Consider the following 24,475-nt stretch of genomic DNA (forward strand, 5'->3'; position numbering starts at 1 on the left):
ATGTCGGTCACTTTGATTTCCGCTGTATGTTTTACTTCCGTCCTAGGATGTCTCGCACAGGTCTCGACGAATCTTGTTTATGGCCATTGCTTTGACAAATATTATCTCATCTCATCTCATCTCATTAGCTTTGACAAATATTACATAGCATATTTCAAACACTCATAACTCGCTATAGCAGTGACAAAATAGCTGTCAAAAATGCATTCCTATATTTAATAAAATGAGATAAATAGAATTTTTAGAATAAAACAAAATTTCCTTCAGTTGTCCTTTAACCTAATGTATCTTTATAAGTAAAATTACTTTTATTTAAAACTGTAAATAAGGTAGTAACTGCTGAAATGCCATGAAGTGCCACACAATTCCCAGTTTGCATGAAGCTTTTGAAGTTCCTATTATAAGAACTCTCCCTACATGCTATCCTCCTCATGGTTCAGTGATTCTCACAAAGTACTTTCATGCATTTTGTCAATCTCTCACATTCAGCCTTTTCCCCCTTTCCTTCTCTTCTACCTCTGATTAATAGAACAACTTTCTTTACTGATCTGAACTAGCCCATGGAGAACTCTACTCAGAACAATGTAGAATATCATGTTCAGTAAGTGTTGCTCTGTTTCTACATTCATAAATGCTTACTGCACAATTAGGGAGAATTACAGAGTGTATAATGATCCACAGAAGTGATTTCTAGATCATAAATTCAGTGGACCATACACATCAGTACAGCGGTGACTAATGAGCAGTGAAAGAAAGGATGGACCTGTAATCATATACATGCTCACTTGCATACAGTCGATGAAAGCTGGTGTAGGTTCACTGCAGTTTAAGCTTCATAAATGCATTATACAGATGTGTGAGGATTTCATTCTTGCCTTTTTACTGCTTTCGGAAATTCAGAGTGGCTCTGTTAAGCTTTAGGATGCATTTTGCTGCCATGGTTTGTGTCTGTGAGTCTCATTAAAGGGAATTCACAGCAAATCAAATTACAAATGTATTCTGACTGGTCATCTTGAAACAAATCATATGCTGGGTTCACCAGATCGCAACCTAATAGAACACCTATCGGTTCTTAGGGCATGTGTCGACATAATTTTGTGTGGGGGGGTTTATCCTTCCCCTGCAGAAAAGTGAAGAAAAAAAATATGCATTACAGTTTTGAGATGTAAAAATCAGGACCCCAAATACAACTATTTCTCATATGTACTATTCCCTGGGAATCCTGGATGCTTAATCTTTTTGGCCTTCTTTACATAAAATGTATTTAGCATTCTGCCTTTTTTTTTTTTTTTACATCTTAAAACAGTAACATGTAATTATGGGGGGTCTCCTGCAGAAAAGTGCTAGCAGGGTGCTGGGGGAGTTGCTTTACTTAATAAATAAATAAATAAATAAATAAATAAATAAATGGTTTTAATAAGAAGCCTTTACTTGTCACCTGTACACCAGAGCACAGCAGAACTCCTCTGCATTTAACCCATGAGAAGCAGTAAACACACACACACACACACACACACACACACACACGCAAGTGAGCAATGAGCATGCACACATACCCAGAGCAGTGGGCAGCTATTCTGTAGCACCCAGGGAGCAGTTGACGTTAGGTGTCTTGTTCAAGAACACTTCAGCTAGGAATACTTTTCTCTGCCAGAGAATCAAACCAATGACCCTTTGGGCTCAAGGCTGCTTCTTTAACTTTTAGGCCATGGTTGCCCCTATTTTTGTTTCTGTGACAGCAATATTTTGAAACATGTCAACACTCTAACCACCGTATAATTGGTTGCCTGAAAAGAAGTGGCCATGACAACCTTTTCTTTCTGAAAAGTTCAGAGATTTTCAACTCGAAGCGCTTTGAGTAGCCACACAAAAAAGGCGGAGCGATGAGACAAAAAAAGGAAAAAAAAAAGACGCTGGATGCAGCACTTTTTCTCAAGGTGGCTGCATATTGGGAACAAATGAAAAAAAAATGCTGCCACTCAGAAAAAAAAAATGCTCCATGGACACACACCCTAAGAGATTTTCTCATGATGTGTTAGTGTTCTCCACCTCCACCATCTAAATATCAACTGAGGCCATCATTTTTGGAAGCTTTTTCAGAGTTTCAAAGGCTTTTATAATCTCTGGCAAGATGTACTGAAGCTTTTCTGGTGGCTCATGGTGGCTGAAACACTTTACTATAGCTTATTGTTCAATATACAGAACCAGTCAAAAGTTTGGACACACCGACTCATTCATAGGTTTTTCTGTGTCTTGACTATTTTCTACATTGTAGAACACTGAAGACATCAACACTATGAAATAACATATGGAACATCAATGGAATTATGTGGTAAACAAGAAAGGTGTTAAAAAAGTTTCATATTTAAGATTCTTCAAAGTAGCCAGTGTTTACCTTGATGACACTTTACACACTATCAGCATTATCTTAACCAGCTTCATGAGGTAGTCATCTGGAATGCTTTTCAATTAATAGGTGTCCATGAAAGAAGCCTCTCCTAAAGCCCAGGCACAAAAAAGCCCGCCGAGAGTTTGCCAGGGCCCATGCTGACAAAGATGAAGACTACTGGGACTCTATACTCTGGAGTGATGAGACCAAGATAAATGTTTTTGGAACTGATGGCTTCAAAACTGTATGGCATTGCAAAGGTGAGGAATACAAAGAAAAATGCATGGTGCCTACAATGAAACGTGGTGGTGGCAGTGTCCTTATGTGGGGCTGCATGAGTGCTGCTGGTGTCGGGGAGCTGTATTTCATTGATGGCATCATGAATTCACAGATGTATTGCTCCATACTGAAAGAGAAGATGCTACCATCACTCCGTGCCCTTGGTCGTCATGCACTTTTCCAACATGACTAAACACACATCTAAGGCCACTGTTGGATTTCTGAAGAACAGGGTGAAAGTGATTCAGTGGCCAAGTATGTCTCCTGATCTGAACCCAATCAAACACCTATGGGGAATTCTGAAGAGACAAGTTGAGCATCACTCTCCATCCAGCATCCAGTCACTAAAAGAGGTCATTGTTGAAGAATGGAAAAAGACTGATGTTGCAAAATGTCGCCAACTTGTTCATTCCATGCCTAGAAGACTTGGTGCTGTCATTAAAAATCATGGAGGCCATACAAAGTACTAGATGTAGTAGTTTTTGTTGTGGGGTGTACTCATTTTTGCACCACCCTAATTTGAGTAAAACTGAAAAAAATGTGTAAGTTATATTATTAACCTTACTTTCCCGTTATAAGTTAAACAGATGTTATATTAAACTTTGTCTTGTCAACATTTTGGAAATTGTGTTCATTGAGATATTGTTTAAAATGTTACTTTTCAAAGGGGGTGTACTTATTTACACTGAGCACTGTACGCACATAAAATGTTTTCTTCTTCTTCGTCTTTTGAAATAACACAGTAGTTCTTGGGAGTGGACTCAGACATTTAGACTCTACTGAAACAAAATTAGTGACCATATCATTTCTGAATTCAATCACCAACTAAACAGGACTGTATATACTACTACCAGTGTTGTAGTCGAGTCACTAAACCTCAAGTCCGAGTCCAGTCTCAAGCCCCCAGTGTTCAAGTCCAAGTGAAGTCCAAGTCATTAAAAAAAAAATTCCGAATTGAGTCCAAGTCGAGTCCACGAACAAGACTCCAAACATACCATTTGATGGTGGCTGTTTCAGAGCCATTAACATTAGTTTGTTCCTGAACATGACGTATGAACAGGTGAATGTGCTTCTCTTTGTCAGGGAGTGTGAAGTATTCTGTCAGAGATGGTTGGGAGATGGATGTAAGTGCAGAAGGTGTGTTTATTAATACAAGTGAAGACAGGTAAACAATCCAGAATGGCAGGCAAAATTGTAAAACAGTGAAATGAGCAATAGGTCGAGCGAGGCACAAACAGGCTATTGTAGACTCGGCAGAATCAAAGACAGGAAATCAGGGATCAGGAAACCAAACAAGGAAATAAGGCTTGGTAATGTGTCAGCAACGCAACTCAATACTTCGCAAAGTAAGTGTGTTTTCACAGTTTTTATATCAGCGCACTGATTGCGCCTTAATTTTGTGCAGGTGTGAGTTGTTTATGCCGTGCACGTGCGAGAGAGTCCACTTAGTGCATGTGCTGTCCGGAGCACGCCAGAAGGTCTATCTGATGCACTTGCCAAGGCATGCAGGTGTGACACTCTTGCACAAAATTAGTACGAAAATCGATGCTGATATAAATATCTTATGCCACATTATTATGGCATGTTACAAAAAATAAAGAAAATATCTGAGTCCTCATCTCCAATTTACGAGTCCTAATGCAGTTAATGTACGAGTCCGAGTCATCAGTGCTCAAGTCCAAGTCAAGTCACGAGTCCTTAAAATTAGGGTACGAGTCGGACTCGAGTACTACAAGCCTAACTACTACTACTACTTCTCATAATAATATCTGGGTATGTTCAGGAAAAGCAGAGGAAAAACAATAAAGAACAAAAATGAACAAAGGCTTGTGAGATTTGGGGTTGAAAAGGTCATGGTTAATGGTCCTCATTAACATCCAGGTGTTTGAACTCCTCCTTTCCCCCATGTGTTTCTAAACCTATAAGTCATTTTTAAAACAAGGCAACATGCTTTTTTTTTGTCTCTAGAGAGTGAATTTGCTTGTTAATCGGCTTTCATGCTGAACGCTGTAATCAAGGACGTAATTAAAAAAAGGGAAAAAGCAAAGTAAACAAAACATTGATTCAAACATAAGAGCAGAGTGGAATGTAAACAAGGCCATGATTGATATCCGGGTAGTAATTTCTGAAGTGTAAAAATGGTTATAACAAAATATTCCAACCTCGAGCATTCATTTTCTAAAGCTTCCTCACCACACACACACACACACACACACACACACACACACACGCATGCACTTGAGCAATATCAAAATGCTCATACACTTGAATAGCCTTGAAAAATGGCTGGTGTTGGAATATTAGATGGATGTTAGTGCACAGCTGAAATTACAGATTGTAATCAAATAAAACAACAAAACCGCAGCACCCGAAAAAGCGCATTTAAATACATTTAGGCCTGATGTATGCAGCAAAACTTTAAAATGCTTCATTGTGACCTGTTTTTCTTTTTCTTTTTTTAAGTGATGAACTATGAAGGTCATGTAATCTTTGATGTGAAAATTCATTCATTTTAACTAACTGCTTCAGGGTCATGATGGATCCAGAGCGTGACCCAGGAAACCCTGGAGCTGTGAGATATCAAAATGAACGTCACGCTTTCAAAATGTCTGCAATGCTCCAGCGGCACTCATCATCAAAACAGAGAAGAGTGTATATACACTCTGCACACATGACAGCGGGCAAAGTGTTTAAAATGTTTAAATGACCTAATAACGAGAAATTTGGTCAACAGAACAGAACTGATGGAATTAATCAGAGATTATTTCTTCACTGATGTAAGAGCAAACAGAGATCAGTGGAGTGAAGAGACAATGATGAGGCTTGTGTTTAAATCCATGAGTGACTTTTACCTCAGGTGAATAGACAGAGACTGATATGGATGATGCTAATAGCAAGAACTTATTTCCCACTGCAAACACAATTATTTTAAATATGACAGTAATGTTGATTTGATTTTTTTTTCAAGTACATTAGGTTATAATTATCGAGCTAGATATGGCATCTTATGGAGCTGAAATATAATCTTTCAGTGCAATTTTCTCTCTTCTTCCATTTTTAGGGTGAGCAGATTTTTAAAATGTGTTAACTTTGCATCTGTTTGTGCTATATGCAAAACTGATACATTTAATTTCAGAAATACAGTCAAGCCAGAAAGTCTGCACACCCCTTTCACCTTCTCTGTGTTTTATTACGTTACAGACTTATTCTACAATAGATTGAGTTCATTTATTTGTCACAAAATTCTATACAAACTAGCCCATAATGACAAAGTGAAAGCAGGCTTTTAGAAAATATGCAATTTTATTTTACTGACAAAAATAGGTTATTTAGGGGTTACATATCAGTACACACCCTTAGCCTAATACTTGGTTGATACACCTTTGGCAGCAATTACAGCTTCACTGCGTCTTGGGAAAGAAGCTACGAGCTTGGCACACCTGTTTCCGGACATTTTTGCCCATTCCTCTTGGCATATCCTTGCAAGCTCTGTCAGGTTGGATGGGGATCATCGGTACACAGCCATTTTCAGCTCCTCCCACAGATGTTCAATTGGATTCAGGGCTCTGGCTGGGCCACTCAAGGACATTCACAGACTTTCTCCACAGCCACTCCTTTGTTCTCTTGGCTGTGTGCTTCGGGTCATTGTCATGTTGGAAGGTAAACCTTTGCCCCAGTCTGAGGTCCAGAGTGCTCTGGAGCAGGTTTTCTTCAAGGATCTCGGTGTACTTAGCTGCATTCATCTTTCCCTCTATCAGGACTAGTTGCCCCATTCCTGCTGCTGAAAAACATCCCCACATCATGATGCTGCCACCGCCATGCTTCACTGTAGGGATGGCATTAGTCAGGTGATGAGCAGTGCCTGGTTTCCTCCAGACATGACGCTTGGTATTCAGGCCAAAAAGTTCAATTTTGGTTTCATCAGACCAGAGAATCTTGTTTCTCATGGTTTGAGAGTCCTCTAGGTGTCTTTTGGCAAACTCCAAGCAGGCTGTCATGTGCCTTTTACTAAGGAGTGGCTTCCATCTGGTCACTCTACCATAAAGGCCTGATTTGTGGAGTGCTGCCTGGATGGTTGATCTTCTGAAAGGTTCTCCCATCTCCACAAGGATATGCTGGAGCTCTGTCAGAGTGACCCTCAAGTTCCTGCTCACCTCCTTGACCAAGGCCTGTCTTCCCCAATCAATCAGTCTGGCCAAGCGACAAGGTCTAGGAAGATTCTTGGAGGTTCCAAACTTCTTCCATTTATGAATGATGGTGGCCACTGTGCTCTTTGGGACCTGTAAAACTGCAGCAATTTTTCTGTACCCTTCTCCAGATCTCTGCCTTGACACAATCCTGTTTCTGAGGTCTGCAGATAATTCCTTTGATCCCATGGCTTGGAGTTTGCTCTGACATGCACTGTCAACTGTGGGACCTTATATAGGTAGGTGTTGGCAATCCCCAATCCTGTCCAATCAATTGAATTTACCACAGGTGGACTTCAATTAAGTTGCAGAAACATCTCAAGCAGTATCAGTGGAAACAAAATGCACCTCAGCTCACTTTTGGGTGTCATATCAAAGAGTGTGCACACTTGTGGACATATGATAATTTACATTTTGATTTTTTATGAATTAGCACAAATGTCTAAAAACCTGCTTTCACTTTGTCATTATGGGCTATTTTGTGTAGAATTTTGTGACAAAAAATGAACTCAATCTATTTTAGAAGGAGTCTGTAACGTAATAAAATGTGGAGAAGGTGAAAGGGGTGTGCAGACTTTCCGGCTTGACTTTATCTCCATCCCTTTTTGAAATGTGTTATAAACATGTATATTAAGGGTTTTGGTTATGGACAAATTACCGAGAATATGTATGCACTGCCTAAAAGTGGAACTCCCGATGAGTGTAAAGTGTGTTAGTAAATAATCCCACATTATTTTTTAAAAAGCAAATAAAAAAAATAAGTGCTGGATAAAAACACATCTATCATCTGTAACTAAAGATACAAATTTCATTGTCTGGTGTTCCGTGCTTTGTTCCACTCCACTATAAATTCACACTCGGCTTCAAGCTGTCACTAGCCTATATTTAGATCATATAAACTATTGTGGCACATTGCATGTCTACACTTGTATCCATACATGCAGTAAATTAATAAATAGACTTTATAGCTAGTCTGGGCACATACATATACATAAACACATGCACACACTGAGTTTGTCTATATAATAGGTCGCTTACCGATTATTGAGTTCTCCATCTGGTGCTGCTCCTCTCACATCAGGCTACCATGCTATGTGACATACGTTTACTAACCATGTTTATCCATGAAACAATTCAATAACTGTACCTGTATTATATCACATAAAAGTTAATGCTCTTTACAACAAACACATTCAATTTCAATTTTATGTTTGGCACACTTTTCACATCGGCACCAGATAGCTGCCGTTTGCACTTCCAAAGCACCACTGATTTCATCATGAGAATCATCTGATGATTCGCTGCTGCAATCATTTCCCAGATGAGGACAGTCCTTTTCTGAGGTTCATACAGATATCCAGTTTCTCCACTGTCCAAACTGAATTAAAGATGACGCTTTTTCATCTGACTAAACCCAGGGTAACAAGTATGTTTACATACTTGGCGACACTCAACTTCCGGTACCTGGCTGTCAACAAATTTACATCACATCCTGGACACCATATTGGTTGCCCATGTGCAATAAAACCTGAAGTGCTTTTGGACTTTTAAGCTTATGATAGCTAATCAGGTGGCTGCACTTGTGTGCATTATTATAAATAGAGCCTGTCCTATCAATATTGATCTTGTTTAAATGCTGTATTGGTCGGTAGCCGTTAAAGTAATGATGAATGTCGTTTCTCTTTACTTAGTTGAGCGGTTCTTGACATAATATGAATTACTACAGTTGTGGAATAGGGCTATTTACTGTATTTTATTATTTACTATTGACAGTTTTGGTCTCAAATGCATTAGGCAAGAAATTGCACGAATTAACTTTTGATAAGGCACACTTGTTAACTGGAAAGCATTCCAGGTGACTACCTCATGAAGCTGGTGAAGATAATGCCAATAGTGTGCAAAGCGTCATTAAGGTAAACGGTGGCTACTTTGAAGAATCTAAAATACGAAACATGTTTTTTAATACTTTTTTGTTTACCACATAATTCCATAGTTCCATATTTGTTTCATATGCTATTTCATAGTCTTGAGTTATTGTTCTAAAATGTTGAAAATAGTCAAAATGCAAAAAAAAAAACCCACCCAAAAAACAAACAAAAAAAAACCAAGCAAACAAACAAAAAACTTTGAGTAGGTGTGTCCAAACTTTTTACTGGCACTATGAATCAAAATCTTACTCAATTAAAAATGGAAGCATCCAAGCATAATGCGTATTCATATGAAAGTCAAAAGGTTGATACTTTGTGTGTGTCATCGTCATCACTGCCAAAGCTGATCCGAACCATGTTTTGGTTGACTTTGCCAGAACTGCAGCAGCAGGGTGGCCAATTCCTTTCTGCACATTCACACCTATGGGCAATTTAGAGTAGCCAGTTAACCTAACTGTATGTCTTTGGACTGTGGGGGAACTGGAGCACCTGGAGGAAACACAGGGAGAACATGCAAACTCCACACAGAAAAGCCCCCGCTGGCCACTAGGCTCGAACCCAGAACCTTCTTGCTGTGAGGCGACAGTGGTAACCACTGCACCACCCTGCCACCCCTTTTTTTGTGTATACTCAAGTGTTAAAAATAAAAACATGTTTAACTATAGAAATAAAGTTGCTGTTATGTTTTCATGGAAAAATAACTCATCATTATCTCAAACTGATGTTTGTTCTAATGCAACTATGGCACTTTACTCGAAACATCATTTCATCTCTTTAAAGGAGATATGCAGAACCTTTATTTTTAAATACATTTCTGAGTGGATAGTATCTCCATCATTGACTCTTGTATGCTGCATAATTGGGAATAAAAAATATATATATTTTTGAGAGTTAAAATCGACCGCAAAGTTGGTATTCAAGCTGCCCTGCTGAGCCAGCCAGCCCTGGGTGGGTGACGTCACAGCGGTAACCAGTGCTATAGACCAAAGTCAGACTCGGCAGGCGAGAGTGGTTGCAATGGCCTCTTCGTTCGGATTTATTGAAGATTCTTTGGATTCCTCAGATGGTAATACATCGGACTGTGATAGTCCTAAAATTGGAGTGTGTACATGCTACTGCTATACACATAGAACCGTATCAGCTCGAACCGTCGGAAAGTGAATCCGATAATAACACGTCGGCCACGGAGGCCCCCACTTTACGAAATAAAGCCAGAGAACAAAGCTATCTAGAGAATTGGATAGAATTGAACTGACAGTCTCATGTGACTCTCATTAAAACAGGATAGGCGTTATAACTTATGCGACATACATGTACATGCATGCATTTTCACTGATAAAATGAAAAAGGTTAATTAAATAATCAGATGAACTGAGATAATCACATTCTGAAGCAAATTAAATTATCTTATACCGGTAACTTAAATACACAATACAAGTTGCATGTCTCATCTCATCTCATTATCTGTAGCCTCTTTATCCTGTTCTACAGGGTCACAGGCAAGCTGGAGCCTATCCCAGCTGACTATGGGCGAAAGGCAGGGTACACCCTGGACAAGTCGCCAGGTCATCACAGGGCTGACACATAGACACAGACAACCATTCACACTCACATTCACACCTACGGTCAATTTAGAGTCAACAGTTAACCTAACCTGCATGTCTTTGGACTGTGGGGGAAACCGGAGCACCCAGAGGAAACCCACGCGGACACGGGGAGAACATGCAAACTCCACACAGAAAGGCCCTCGCCGGCCACGGGGCTCGAACCCGGACCTTCTTGCTGTGAGGCGACAGCGCTAACCACTACACCACCGTGCCGCCCCAAGTTGCATGTATTAATCTAAATGCAGGTAAACAACAAGTGTTGTTGTTGTTATGTAGCCAAATGAGAGAGTCGTGCCTTACCTGTCTGTGTTCTCACTTTTGAAGGCCAAGCTTGTGGCCGATTGTTTTGAAACAATCTGACTTTCAGTTCTTCGTACTTCAGCAACACATCTATGTGTCATGGCGATAAATGAGCTCAAAATGGAGGCTCAGAGTTGCAGTCAGCTCTGTGTTTTAGTATAGTGGAAATGGTGATGAGACCGATACTTCCTGCTGTGATGTCAAGGACTCAAGGTCATTCACTCTGACCGCTACTATATGAATCATTTTAATCATAAAAATTACTATATTAGATTTATTGTTAACACTTAAAACTATTCCTGTGCCATTCTTGAGGTCTCAAGGCATTTATAAACAAAAAGTGAGGCCATGGTTCTGCGTATATGCTTTAAGCTTGTAATATTTACCATTCACTAGAATTTGACTTGCTGCTTAGCTACTGGAATTGATGCTCATCGAACCTGATGTTAGCAAAAAAAAAAAAAAAGGTTAGCCAGTTAATGTCATGGAATTCGTGAAACTTACCTCAACTTACTTTTTCAAATTAGATGTAGTTCATGCCTTCTTGGGAGGCAAACGATACACCTCATTTGATACAAGTCTTTGCTTACTCCAGCATACTGAAACATTTTACTGAGGGGTACTCATCTGCACGTTCAACACTGCAGTCTGGTGGCCTGTCCATATTCAACCACATACTTGTCGCTATAGCATTAATTACATTACGTAGCATGAGAAGGTCATGGCATTGATGAACTTGATTGGATGCTTTAAACTGAAATGATTGGATGCTAAACTGAGTCAGTTCTATTTCTATACTGTAGAGTCATTGTCATTGTTAAAAGGAGAACTTCAAGATTTGTAACAGGTCACTCTGGATACAAGTATCTGCCAAATTAAGAAATGTGTTTCTGCCATATTAAGAAATTACTAAATGTGAATGTAAATGTAATGTTTATATTATGATGCAGTTTTCTATGTTGCTATGCAGATCCCACATACAGTGGATATAAAAAGTGCACACACCTCATTAAAATGATGGTTTTTCTGATGTAAAAAAAAAATGAGACCACGATAAATAATTTAAAAACTTTTCCCAACTTTAATGTGACCTATAACCTGTACAATTCAATTGAAAAACAAACAAATCTGTTAGGGGGAAAACAAACAAAAAAAAAATTTCAATAAGCTGGTTGCATAAGTGTGCACACCCTTAAACTAATACTTTGTTGAAGCACCTTTTGATTTAATTACAGCATTCAGTCTTTTTGGGTAAGCGTCTATCAGCCTGCCACATCTAGGCTTGGCAATATTTGCCCACTCTTCCTTGCAAAAGCGCTCCAGATCTGTCAGATTGCGAGGGCATCTCTTGTGCACAGCCCTCTTTGGGTCACCCCTCAGATTTTCAATTGGATTTAGGTCTGGGCTCTGGCTGGGCCATTCCAAAACTTTTTTGGGGTCATTGTCATGCTGAAAGATGAAATGCCTCTTCATCTTCAGCTTTCTAGCAGGCACCTGAATGTTTTGGGCCAAAATTGACTGGTATTTAGAACTGTTCATAATTCCCTCCACCTTGACTAAAGCCCCTGTTCCAGCTGAAGAAAGACAACCCCAAAACATGGTGCTACCACCACCATGCTTCACCGTGGGTATGGTGTTCTTTTGGTGATGTGCAGTGTTGTTTTTGCGCCAAACATACCTTTTGGAATTGTGGCCAAAAAGTTCAACCTTGGTTTCATCAGACCATAACACATTTTCCCATATGCTTTTGGGAGAGTTGATGTATTTTTTTGCAAAATTTAGCCGGGCCTGGATGTTTTTCTTTGACCCTACCTCATAGTCCAGACATATGGAGAATACGGGAGATTGTTGTCACATGTAGTAAACAACCAGTACTTGCCAGAAATTCCTGCAGCTCCTTCAGTGTTGCTGTAGGCCTCTTGGCAGCCTCCCTGACCGGTTTTCGTCTTGTCTTTTCATCAATTTTGGAGGGACGTCCAGTTCTCGGTAAAGTCACTGTTGTCCCATATTTTCTCCACTTCTTGTGCTCCATGGTATATCTAATGCCATGGAAATGTTTTTGTACCCTTCTCCTGACTGATACCTTTCAACAATGAGATCCTTCTGATGCTTTGTAAGCTCTCTGTGAACCCTGGCTTTTGCTGGAGGATACAACTGAGTAAATGTCTGAACTTTATTTGGGGTTAATCAGAGTCATTTTAATTGATGGCAGGTGTGAACCCAAAAAGACTGAATGCTGTAATTAAATCAAAAGGTGCTTCAACAAAGTATTAGTTTAAAGGAACAGTCCACCGTACTTCCATAATGAAATATGCTCTTATCTGAATTGAGACGAGCTGCTCCGTACCTCTCTGAGCTTTGCGCGACCTCCCAGTCAGTCAGACGCAGTCAGACGTGCTGTCACTCCTGTTAGCAATGTAGCTAGGCTCAGCATGGCCAATGGTATTTTTTGGGGCTGTAGTTAGATGCGACCAAACTCTTCCGCGTTTTTCCTGTTTACATAGGTTTATATGACCAGTGATATGAAACAAGTTCAGTTACACAAATTGAAACGTAGCGATTTTCTATGCTATGGAAAGTCCACACTATAATGACAGGCGTACTAACACCTTCTGCGCGCTTCGGCAGCACATTGATATCTGAGCTCCGTATCAATGTGCTGCCGAAGCGCGCAGAAGGTGTTAGTACGCCTGTCATTATAGTGCGGACTTTCCATAGCATAGAAAATCGCTACGTTTCAATTTGTGTAACTGAACTTGTTTCATATCACTGGTCATATAAACCTATGTAAACAGGAAAAACGCGGAAGAGTTTGGTCGCATCTAACTACAGCCCCAAAAAATACCATTGGCCATGCTGAGCCTAGCTACATTGCTAACAGGAGTGACAGCACGTCTGACTGCGTCTGACTGACTGGGAGGTCGCGCAAAGCTCAGAGAGGTACGGAGCAGCTCGTCTCAATTCAGATAAGAGCATATTTCATTATGGAAGTACGGTGGACTGTTCCTTTAAGGGTGTGCACACTTACACAACCAGCTTATTGTATGTTTTTTTTTGTTTGTTTGTTTCCCCCCCTAACAGATTTGTTTGTTTTTCAATTGAATTGTACAGGTTATAGGTCACATTAAAGGTGGGAAAAGTTTTGCAATTATTTATCATGGTCTCTTTTTTTTTTACATCAGAAAAACCTATCATTTTAACAGGGTGTGTGCAGTTTTTATATCCACTGTAGCAACATCATCCTGTAACCAATGTTTGATATTGCGTAAGTGATTTTTTTTTTGGGGGGATAAATCACTTTGGTAAAGCTATAAAATAACTGGGGACACAACCCTATGTACTCTTGAATCCTGTCCACTTTCCTTCTGTAGATATGCATTTAAATATTTACAAACACTTGTATATTTTAACTCTCCACTGTCCATCACTGTATATACTGTAACATATACAGTAGTATCACTATGCTGCACTACTTACTTCTGGCACTTTTCTGTAAATAATACTGTATTTTATGCTTCTGGTGAGATGCTAACTGCATTTCATTGGTTCTATACCTGTACTCTGCACAATGACAAAGTTGAATCTAATCTAATCTAATCTAATCTAATCTAATCTAATCTAATCTAATCTAATCTAATAATAATCGGGATGATGTAGCAAGAGCTGTACATTACTGCATTGTTATAAACCTCTCCAATGCATCCCATTATCATTGTGCTGTACAAATCTTTGCAGGGCTAATAATAATGCACTGCAAATGAACAAATTATTCCCAGAAAGTCTTTAGCTCCTTTGATATCACTCACTTTCCTCATGTCCTACAGAAGCAGCCGTTCAGTGATATTTGCTCGTCTGTATTTGTTTGAGAAGTGCTCATCTATTTGCCAAAAGGACCCACGGAACACAAATAAGGAGATGATTACTCTTCATGCATATTTATGGGTAAATAAGTGCTTCCACTCGTGGCGTTTGCATTGCGTTAATCCATTGTCGAGAGGGATCTTCATCCCACGCTTTCTGATTAAACTCATTTTCATATCCGGACTCATTTTTGGATGCCGCATAATTATCAGACAATAACGGCTCTGTGCAAAATTGGATGAGTGTGATTGCCTTCAGTGGGATGAAACTATTAGGCAAGGAGTTTTAATATTCATTCATGTTATGTGGCACACTAGTATAAATGTAAATATATGTAAAATGTGGATAGTAATGGAGATCAACCATGTGTGGTTTCATTAGTTTGTGTGTGTGTGTGTGTGTGTGCGCGCTCCCGCATGTTATTTGTCTGAGAAAAAAGCAATGTTGTAGTCGAGTCACTAAATTTCGAGTAGAGTCCAAGTTGAGTCCACTATTGATCTGAGTCGAGTCCAAGAACAAGACTCCAACTGTACCATTTGACTGCGGCTGTTTCTGCCTTTATGTGAAAGCGTCTCTGCTGCTGTGTTGGACTAATGTTACTGCTTGACTGCCCCATTTTAGTTAACAGGCTACAGAAAAAAAGCTTGTTCATCACTCAGCAAGCCCCATCCACTATCAGCAGGGCAAATAACATGAGAGGGTTAACACTAGCTAGTTCATCACTCAGCAAACCCCGCTATCAACAGAGCAATGAACATAGCGTGTCACTTCCTTCTCTGGGTGGAGTCTCGCCAAATGACGATTGAAATTCAAGGTTGTTCCTGTCATCTCCTCGATAGTGCTTCTACATATGGAACACATAGCAGTGCATTTTTTTCCCACTGCACGAGAAGTCTGTATAAGCAAAGCAGACAATCCTGGGGCTTCTCTCCAGGCATTTTAGCACCATTAACATTAGTTTGTTCTTGAACATGACGGATGAACAGATGAATGTGCATTCTCTTGCACAAAGTTAGTATAAAAATTAATGTAGATATAAATATCTTATGCCAAATTATTATGGCATGTTACAAAAAATAAAGAAAAAATCCAAGTCCTCGTCTCCAATTTACGAGTCCGAATGCAATTAATGCACGAGTCTGAGCCCAAGTCTGAGTCATCAGTGCTCAAGTCCAAGTCAAGTCATGAGTCTTTAAAATTAGGGCACGAGTCGGACTTGAGTACTCCAAGCCTGGAAAAAAGATACAGTAGATTTCTCTATAAATTAACTGGTTTTGTGTGTATGCATGTGTGAAGTCTTAAACTGCAGTTGAACAAAAACTGTCAGCATTGGTTTGTGCCACTTTGAAACCATTCTACCAGGGCTGTTGGGAAGGATCCCACAAGGTTGCAAATCTTAGGACAGGTCCTAATCCGTGCCCAACCCCACCCCACCCCACCTCTCTCTCTCTATCTCTCTCTCTGTCTCTGTTGTTAACAACAAGTTGTGATGAGTGATGTATATTTGCCTCCTGAAAACAGCAAGCTATACAATCAGTGTGATCGATTTAACAAACAAATGCATGCAGTATATATGTTGATTGATCTAAATCACATACTGAGATATACAACATAACTCATTTCAAGCTAAGAGGTGCTACTTTGTTTACTTCTGATGCTGAGAGCAGCCATGTTGATTTGAGGTCACTCCCTGAAGGAACTCATGGTAGAAAAGTTCATGAGTAGGAATTTCGATTTTGAGGTGGAGTGAGGATTCTTTGGGTTTCCAGGTCAGTGGTCGGGAATGACAAGTCACGACCTCTAGTGGATGTTAGCATAAAAGTCATTGAATTTGGTGATGGCAGCCATGGCCCAAAGGTTAGAGATGCAGCCTTGGGACCAAAAGGTTGCTGGTTTGATTCCCTGGACCAGCAGGGGAAAAAAAAGTGTGGGTGAAGGAACAGCGCTTTCCTCTTTCTCTCTACATCCATGGTTGAACTGCCCTTGAGCAAGGCACCTAATCCCCAACTGCCCCCTGCTGTAGCACAGCTGCCCACTGCTCTGAGCAGTGCTCACTTGTGTGTGTGTTTACTGCTTCAGATGGGTTAAAGCAGAGCCTGATTTTCCTCAGGGGTAAATAAAGCAAAAAAAAAAAAAAATACCCTCTCTCTCTAAAAAAAAAAAAAGAAAAATCATTTTTGAAAAATAACTCATTTCTGTGATAGTCTTTGGTCCAAAGTTACATCAGTCCAAAGCTAGAGGGCACAGATGAAAAGCGAAAACCTTCCGAACATCAAGTGAAAGCTTAAAAGTCCTGTCACATTTTTAACAACCCATACACAAATTATGTCACCCTAGTTTAATATTATTTACTTATTGACTGAGTAGGAAGGCCAGACGGAAAAATATTTGGTTCAAGGACATGACCGAAAGCTAAATATTTTCCAGTCTGGCCCGACCTAAACTCAGTCAATAAGCATTTTATCATATGGCCTTTTTTTAATGAACATACACAGTGGAAAACAATGAACAATGGTGTATCTTACTGTTGTTGTTGTCAAGGTAGCATTGAATACTTCGCAAAAAGGAAGACGAAGTGTCAGGTTCATAGTCTAAATTTCCTTTTTTCTTTGCTTGTATATAGAAACTACATAGCAAGCAGTCTAGCTCCTTAGAGGGGATAACTCTTATGTCTCTTTCCTCTTTAACTTCAGCAAGAAATCTTTTGAAAATGGTCATGTCATACTTAGTTCTTTTCTAGTGTTTTCTTGTTGTTGTCCTTGTATAAACAAGTGAATTTCTTCGCTCAAAAGTACCCTTTTTCATTTTCTTAAAAATATCAGTTTGTTCAATGAGGTTTGGGTCTGAGAAATCATCTGGAGAATAAAATTCACTTTCACTGTGCTCAGTTGCATCGCTCATTTTTCAAAGTAACAATTCAGAGCAAAATGAAAATGGTGGAAACAAGGGAAACGGGTCCGGGGCCACATACAGATTTTTCCAGACCGGATTCAAATATCCGTATTTGCCGAGTCATGTGACTTTTCCCAGTGGTTCTATTAAGGGTCCATACAGGTCATATGATTAAAAAAAAAATCTATCAAAATACTACATATTAAAATGAAGTAACAACTGAATTGTTTTTTTTTTTAATCGGTAACAAATTAGACCAACAAAAAAAAAAGTGAGTCAGACAGTTAACACATAATATAACCTGGAGGAATATGCACAGAACAACAAATATAAAATACTATTAGTAGATATAAACCTGATGGCCTTCAAAGCCAGGAAAGTGGGTGGAAAAGTCTGACAGTTGGTTATTTCCACCACAAAAATCTCATCTCATCTCATTATCTCTAGCCGCTTTATCCTGTTCTACAGGGTCGCAGGCAAGCTGGAGCCTATCCCAGCTGACTACGGGCGAAAGGCGGGGTACACCCTGGACAAGTCACCAGGTCATCACAGGGCTGACACATAGACACAGATAACCATTCACACTCACATTCACACCTACGGTCAATTTAGAGTCACCAGTTAACCTAACCTGCATGTCTTTGGACTGTGGGGGAAACCGGAGCACCCGGAGGAAACCCACGCGGACACGCGGAGAACATGCAAACTCCACACAGAAAGGCCCTCGCCGGCCACGGGGCTCGAACCCGGACCTCACCACAAAAATAAATAAATAAATATTTCAATTGATCAATTAGTTATCTACCATTACGAAAATATCAAAGTGATTTGCTTGGGTAGCACTTAACTCACATCTCATGGTGACATATCTGTACCAAAAAGAGAACAAGAATATGTCCATCACATCACAGCTGTCATGACCTTATGTCTCATTTCACGTTTGATTTATGAATTTGAAAATAGAACTCTTAATCTGAAGTATCAGATGTCCATTTAGAGGAATACAGATGGAACAAAGAACAATACTCACTCTCTCTCTCTCTCTCTCTCTCTCTCTCTCTCTCTCTCTCACGCACGCACACACACACACACACACAGTTCTCATATGTCTTACACAACAACAAGCCAAAGCAAATTCACTTTTCATCACTTTCCAAGCAGCAAAATAATTGAAGTAAAACTCTATCCAACATGTTTCAATTTAATTTAAAGGAATCGATCCAAAGCTCTGAGAAAATATTACTGCAGCAGTGAGAGACTGATAAAATGCAATGTGTATAACATGAACACACACACACACACACACACACACACTTCCTACCTTCTCATAGTAATGCAGCTCATAGTCCAGTATGATGCCATTGGGTTGTTCTGGCTGTGGCCATGACAGCGTGATGCTCCTCATGGTGGAACTGACCTGGTGCATTATGGGAACCGTGGACGGAGCTGAAAGAGAGAGAAAAGGGGGAGAGAAACTGGGGTAAGAAAGAAGCCCTTTTAACACAAATATTCCACAATATTACTGGAAAGAAGACTCCTTAATATTCTGGCTTTGGTGTTTACAGTGAACCAAATACAGCTGCAGCAGTGTGTGTTTCTAGCGTGTCGGTGTTCCACAACTAGAGGTGTGATGTGTGACACAACAGAGCATCAGCATCGAAGGTGACATATATAGAGGATATTACATGGTTGCGCAAAGTTATACGTTTATCTTCGACTGGTGAATATATTTTTTGTGGACACAGCCACAAAAAATATGCAAGTTAATCAAAAGAATTTTAATTTTGAACCGGTTCGCCATTTTGACAATGTGCTTCTAGTCAGAGGGAAAACACTGGGACTGACGTCATAGGAGTGAAATATCAGGAATTATTATACATACAGGACACTTTTTCCATGTAATAAAAACATGTATTATATTCCCTTCTAGCGGGTTTACTGATAGTATGCAATATTGTTAGCATATCGCTTATCCTCTATGTATTACGCCACTCTACCCAATGGAGAATGAGTGTGCAATATTGTTAAAATATTGCATGCTGTCAAGACAACACAATGTCACATGTCAGAGCTCACGCAAAGATCCAATGACAAAACTTTTCTGCTGTGCATGCGTACAATCATTTCTTTGTCTGCCTGGAAAGATAGAAGACGAGGCTAATCCAGTGCTACTGCTCGGATTAAGCACTAAATAAATAAACTGAAACTGAAGACGCGCTGAACACCTGAAAGGCTACCAAAACTTCATTAAATATTCTTCACGCATATTTGCAAGAGAAAAACATACCAACGGACATCGAAAAACTGGAAAAGAGACACGTTAGAGATGTAAAACTTCTGTGCTAGTGAGTGACTGTAACAATTTGTAAGCACACATGGCTGCAAGGTTTGCTTCATTAAAAGCGGAAGATTTTGAGAGAATTTTGGTTGCCAGGTCGCTCTGTTGTGTGTAGCTGTCGATGTTGATTTTAAAAGTAACTAAGTAAATTACACAGGGAAAATAATAATAATATTCAGCTTGACAGTGCTAGCATTGGCCTTTGCTAACACTACACCGGCTGGAAGGTAACTGGACTGCCGCGCTAACAGCACTGAGTCATGGGTAAGCTAGCATTGGGCTTTGAGAATACTGATATGAAGAGTGTGTGCATGTATAATAATAATAATAGGCGGCACGGTGGTGTAGTGGTTAGCGCTGTCGCCTCACAGCAAGAAGGTCCTGGGTTCGAGCCCCGGGGCCGGCGAGGGCCTTTCTGTGTGGAGTTTGCATGTTCTCCCCGTGTCCGCGTGGGTTTCCTCCGGGTGCTCCGGTTTCCCCCACAGTCCAAAGACATGCAGGTTAGGTTAACTGGTAACTCTAAATTGACCGTAGGTGTGAATGTGAGTGTGAATGGTTGTCCGTGTCTGTGTCAGCCCTGTGATGACCTGGCGACTTGTCCAGGGTGTACCCCGCCTTTCGCCCGTAGTCAGCTGGGATAGGCTCCAGCTTGCCTGCGACCCTGTAGAAGGATAAAGCGGCTACAGATAATGAGATGAGATGAGATGAGATAATAATAATAATAATAATAATGGCTTTTTTCATGGTATATCAGATATATTCCATTCAGCTAGCATGATATTCAACGAGTTGAAGACGAGTTCAATGTCATGCTAGCTGAATGGAATATATCTATTATACCACTCAACACCAGCCAATATTATTTAAATATGTCACTCAGATTCGCAGTGTATTTCATATGAAAAATGCAAGTTTTTCCACACGAGAAGATAAACTTCATATCTTCAAGCCAACATGTGATTTTCCTTTTATTATGTAGACACATTCACAAACAAAAAGTACCCAAATTTATCAAAGCAATTCATCAATTTCCTCACAAGTGGCAGATAGAGATTTATGTCATGGTTTTGGTTCTCCATGTCCTGGACGTAGCTCGAAAGAAAAATATGAGTGGTGTATTTCCCAGTAAAACCCTCATGTCCATATATTATAACATCAGAAATATGAATACCCTAAGCATACCAGCTTTACTTTCAAAAAAATAACACTGGAAGAACTGAGTGTTGAGGTGCTTTTGTTAGCTGTGGACATTTATACCACTCTTCAAACACAAGCAAAGTTGCTGTGTGATCAGAATTATTTTGGAGGAGAGAAGTGAAGAGAAATAAGAAGCTATTTAAGGCAGAAAGGCATGCAAAGCTGAGGCGCCGCAGACAGAGACGTTTGGATTCGTGCTGGTGTTGGATAGAAGGATGTGAAAAACAAATGTCAATGTCAAAAACATCACATTCCTGTTCCGCAAAGCAGACTGTCCCTTTTGCAAAGATGTCGATTCTTCCTCTGTTACTATCAATCGTTCTGGCTCAGAGGCGGAACAACACAGACGCCCTGTTCCGCATTCAGACGTTTTAGACAGAATGCGAGGCGCAGTGAAGGCATAAGATTCCCGACTTGAACAGGCTGTGTGAAAGGGGCTTTTGAAAATCTTTCCAAACAACACACTCCTGCTGATCTGACCTCTTTGGAAAGACAACAGAGAGAAAACACACACACAGTTGAACTGTTTATTTCTTATGTATCATGTATGTGCTGATGTATTTTATTGACATTAAAATACACCATCACAAGGGAAAAGGTTGACCAGTGAGTAAATTAGTTTGAACAAAAATGATTTACTGAAATGTTTATTAATAAGCATAAAATAAAATAGGTTTCTTTATAGAAGAAGCCTTTATTTATCACACATACACTCAAGCACAGACTTAAGCACAGTGAATATACACATAAAAGTGACACAAATATTAATGTTATTTAAGATCAATAGTAATTACAACATAAGAACATTAGCACGTAGTAAAACAAGAATATATACACATTCGCAGCTTCCTTCAACACTCACCATCCACTTTATTAAGAACACCTGTAAAGCTGCACATTCATACAGGTATCTAATCAACCAATCATGTGGCAGCAGCGCAATGCATGAAATAATGCAGATACAGGTCAAGAGCTTCAGTTAGTGTTCACATCAAACATCAGAATAAGGGAAAAGTGTGATCTCCGTGACTTTGATCGTTTCCGGTTGAGAGTACGCCGTGCGCGTTTTGGCTGCCACTTCTCACTGGAGCTCATTATTATTTAGTTTTATTTTCATTTCCTCATTTGTTTGTTTTTTCTTTTTGTGTTTGTATAGTTTGATATTTATTTTTTGTTTGAGTGTTTTGTCTGCTGGTTGTGGTGTAGCTCCAGACCCAGTTTTGGACGTCGGTTCCTTTCAGGCCTTGGTTTGCCATTGGTGATGCCTGTGCTCTTCGCTATGGACTGCAATGAGATCATTGCTCTTTTAACATCGAGGTTGTCCTGCGCTCTGTGCAGCGGTGCTTTTGTGCTTGGTGCGGTGTTCCGAGCGATGTTGCCCAGTGGCGTCGCGGTGGCTGTGCAGGTGGTTTGGGACATACTGGGATGTATGGATGCTGTCAGTCCCCCACTTGCTTGCTCACTTGAGTTTGTTGACGGTGTAGTGGTTGGCTGCTTTATGTCCCGGGGCTCCATCATGCCTGTGTTACCTTCTGGTTCTCCCCTTTTAGTTATGCTGTCAAACAGTAGTTAGTTTTGCCGGAGTCCCTGCTTGTACTCAGCGCAAAATGTATACTGTACCTACTTATTCAGGTGACATTGGGCATACCTAACAACCTGTGTCCCCCCCACCACCAATCTGTCCCTCTGAGTTACTGTACATGTCAATCCTGAGATCGAAATGCTGACCTCTTCTGCTCCTTGGACCTGCCTGATCCATCCTGATGCCCTATGTCTGGCTGGAGTCTCATCACATCGCTCCTGTGGAGGACGGCCCCATATAGACAGGTGAAAATCACACTTGGAAGATGCTCTGGACACTTACAATAATGCTTTTATGGCTGAGGACAACAGTAGACTTGCTAACTTTAGGACTGCAGTTGTCATGAACAGTTTTGCACTCAAGTTTCCATCAATGAAGAGTTACAACATCAACGAAACTGACTTCATGTTAAAACTGTTAATGTTATAGTCATGCTGTCTGTTGTTGCCCAAATGAGGATGGGTTCCCTTTTGAGTCTGGTTCCTCTCGAGGTTTCTTCTTCATGTCATCTGAGGGAGTTTTTCTTTGCCACCGTTGCCACAGGCTTGCTCATTGTGGATAGATTAGGGATAAAATTAACTCATGTTTTAAGTCATTCAAATTCTGTAGAGCTGCTTTGTGACAATGTCTATTGTTAAAAGCGCTATACAAATAAACTTGACTTGACTTGACCAGTGTTCAGTGTGGCGGTGCTTCTATGCTTGCTTTGTGGATCCATGGCATGGTATTCCGAGTGACGTTTCCCGGTGGCATCACGGTGGCTGTGCAGGCAGTGTGGGATTTATCTTTGTGCACCTTTTGGTGGGACTGTGGTTGGTACGCCATTGGAATTACATCCTGATCCTCTTTTGGTGGACTCTCTCTTTTTTTTCCCTTAATTGTAAAGTGACCTTGGGTGTGAGAAAGGTGCTATATAAATTGAAATTATTATTATTATTATTATAATTATTATTATTATTATTATTATCGTGGCATAGATGTTGCTACCAGATGGGCTGGTTTGAGTTTTTCATAAATTGCTGATCTCCTTGACAACATGAAAATGACCTTGCATGTGTATGCATGTGTGATTTGTATTTTATATAGCATATATGATTTTATAGTGTGTGTGTGTGTGTGTGTGTGTGTGTGTGTGTGTGTGTGTGTGTATAAAATCCATCTAGGCACTAATTCTGTGAGTGCACCCACATAAGGACCGATGGATGTGTTTGTGTAAATAGGGGTAATTAAATGTTAAAGTGAATTGCTACCAGGGCCAAGACAGAGCCTGCTGTACACACACACACACACACACACACACACACACACACACACACAGACACTTGCTTTACTATTACCTCAGGAACCAAAACCTTGAAACAGAAACAATGAAAACAGAAATTGAGCAGTGGCGGTGATTTGAAGCTTTTTGTATGATGCAGTGCCCTTTAGAAATGGAGTTCATTTCCCAGTGATAGTTTTTTTTGCTTCCTACAATATTTGTTTTATACCCTCTGTGTTTACACACACACACCCCAAAACCTTACAGTTACTACTTTACCAGTACGTTCTGTGTTTCCCCTTCCTGACAGGCTAGCGAAGAATTATATTAGCTATTGAACTATACTAATACTGGGTAGGACTCCCCTTTGCTCTCATAACAGCCTCAAATCTTCATGGCATGGATTCCACAAGGTGCTGGTCACATAATTTCTTCACATTTATCAGCTGCAAATTCATGGTGTGCCTCTCCCATTATAACACACCCCAAACATGCTCTGTTAGATTCAGATCTTGTGACTATGGAGGCCGCTAAAGCACACCGTCATGGAACCAGTTGGAGATGATTTGTGCTTTGTTATGTTGCATTATAATGCTGGAAGAAGCCATAATAAGATGAGTAAACTGTGGCCATAAATGGATGCATGTGGTTAGC

General features: G+C 40.1%; 1 protein-coding gene across 3 annotated transcripts in view; it reads right to left on the minus strand.

The window, feature by feature from the left end:
- LOC132871692 (ephrin type-B receptor 1-B) overlaps positions 1–24,475 on the minus strand; it is a 940,976-nt gene that overhangs the window by 160,351 nt on the left and 756,150 nt on the right. For all 3 annotated transcript variants that reach the window (XM_060906104.1, XM_060906105.1, XM_060906103.1), the window contains exon 6: positions 18,765–18,889. In XM_060906104.1, coding sequence (XP_060762087.1) covers positions 18,765–18,889 — 125 coding nt within the window. The remainder of the gene's footprint in view (positions 1–18,764; positions 18,890–24,475) is intronic.

Source organism: Neoarius graeffei, chromosome 23 (assembly GCF_027579695.1).
Source record: "Neoarius graeffei isolate fNeoGra1 chromosome 23, fNeoGra1.pri, whole genome shotgun sequence".
Lineage (NCBI taxonomy): Eukaryota > Metazoa > Chordata > Actinopteri > Siluriformes > Ariidae > Neoarius > Neoarius graeffei.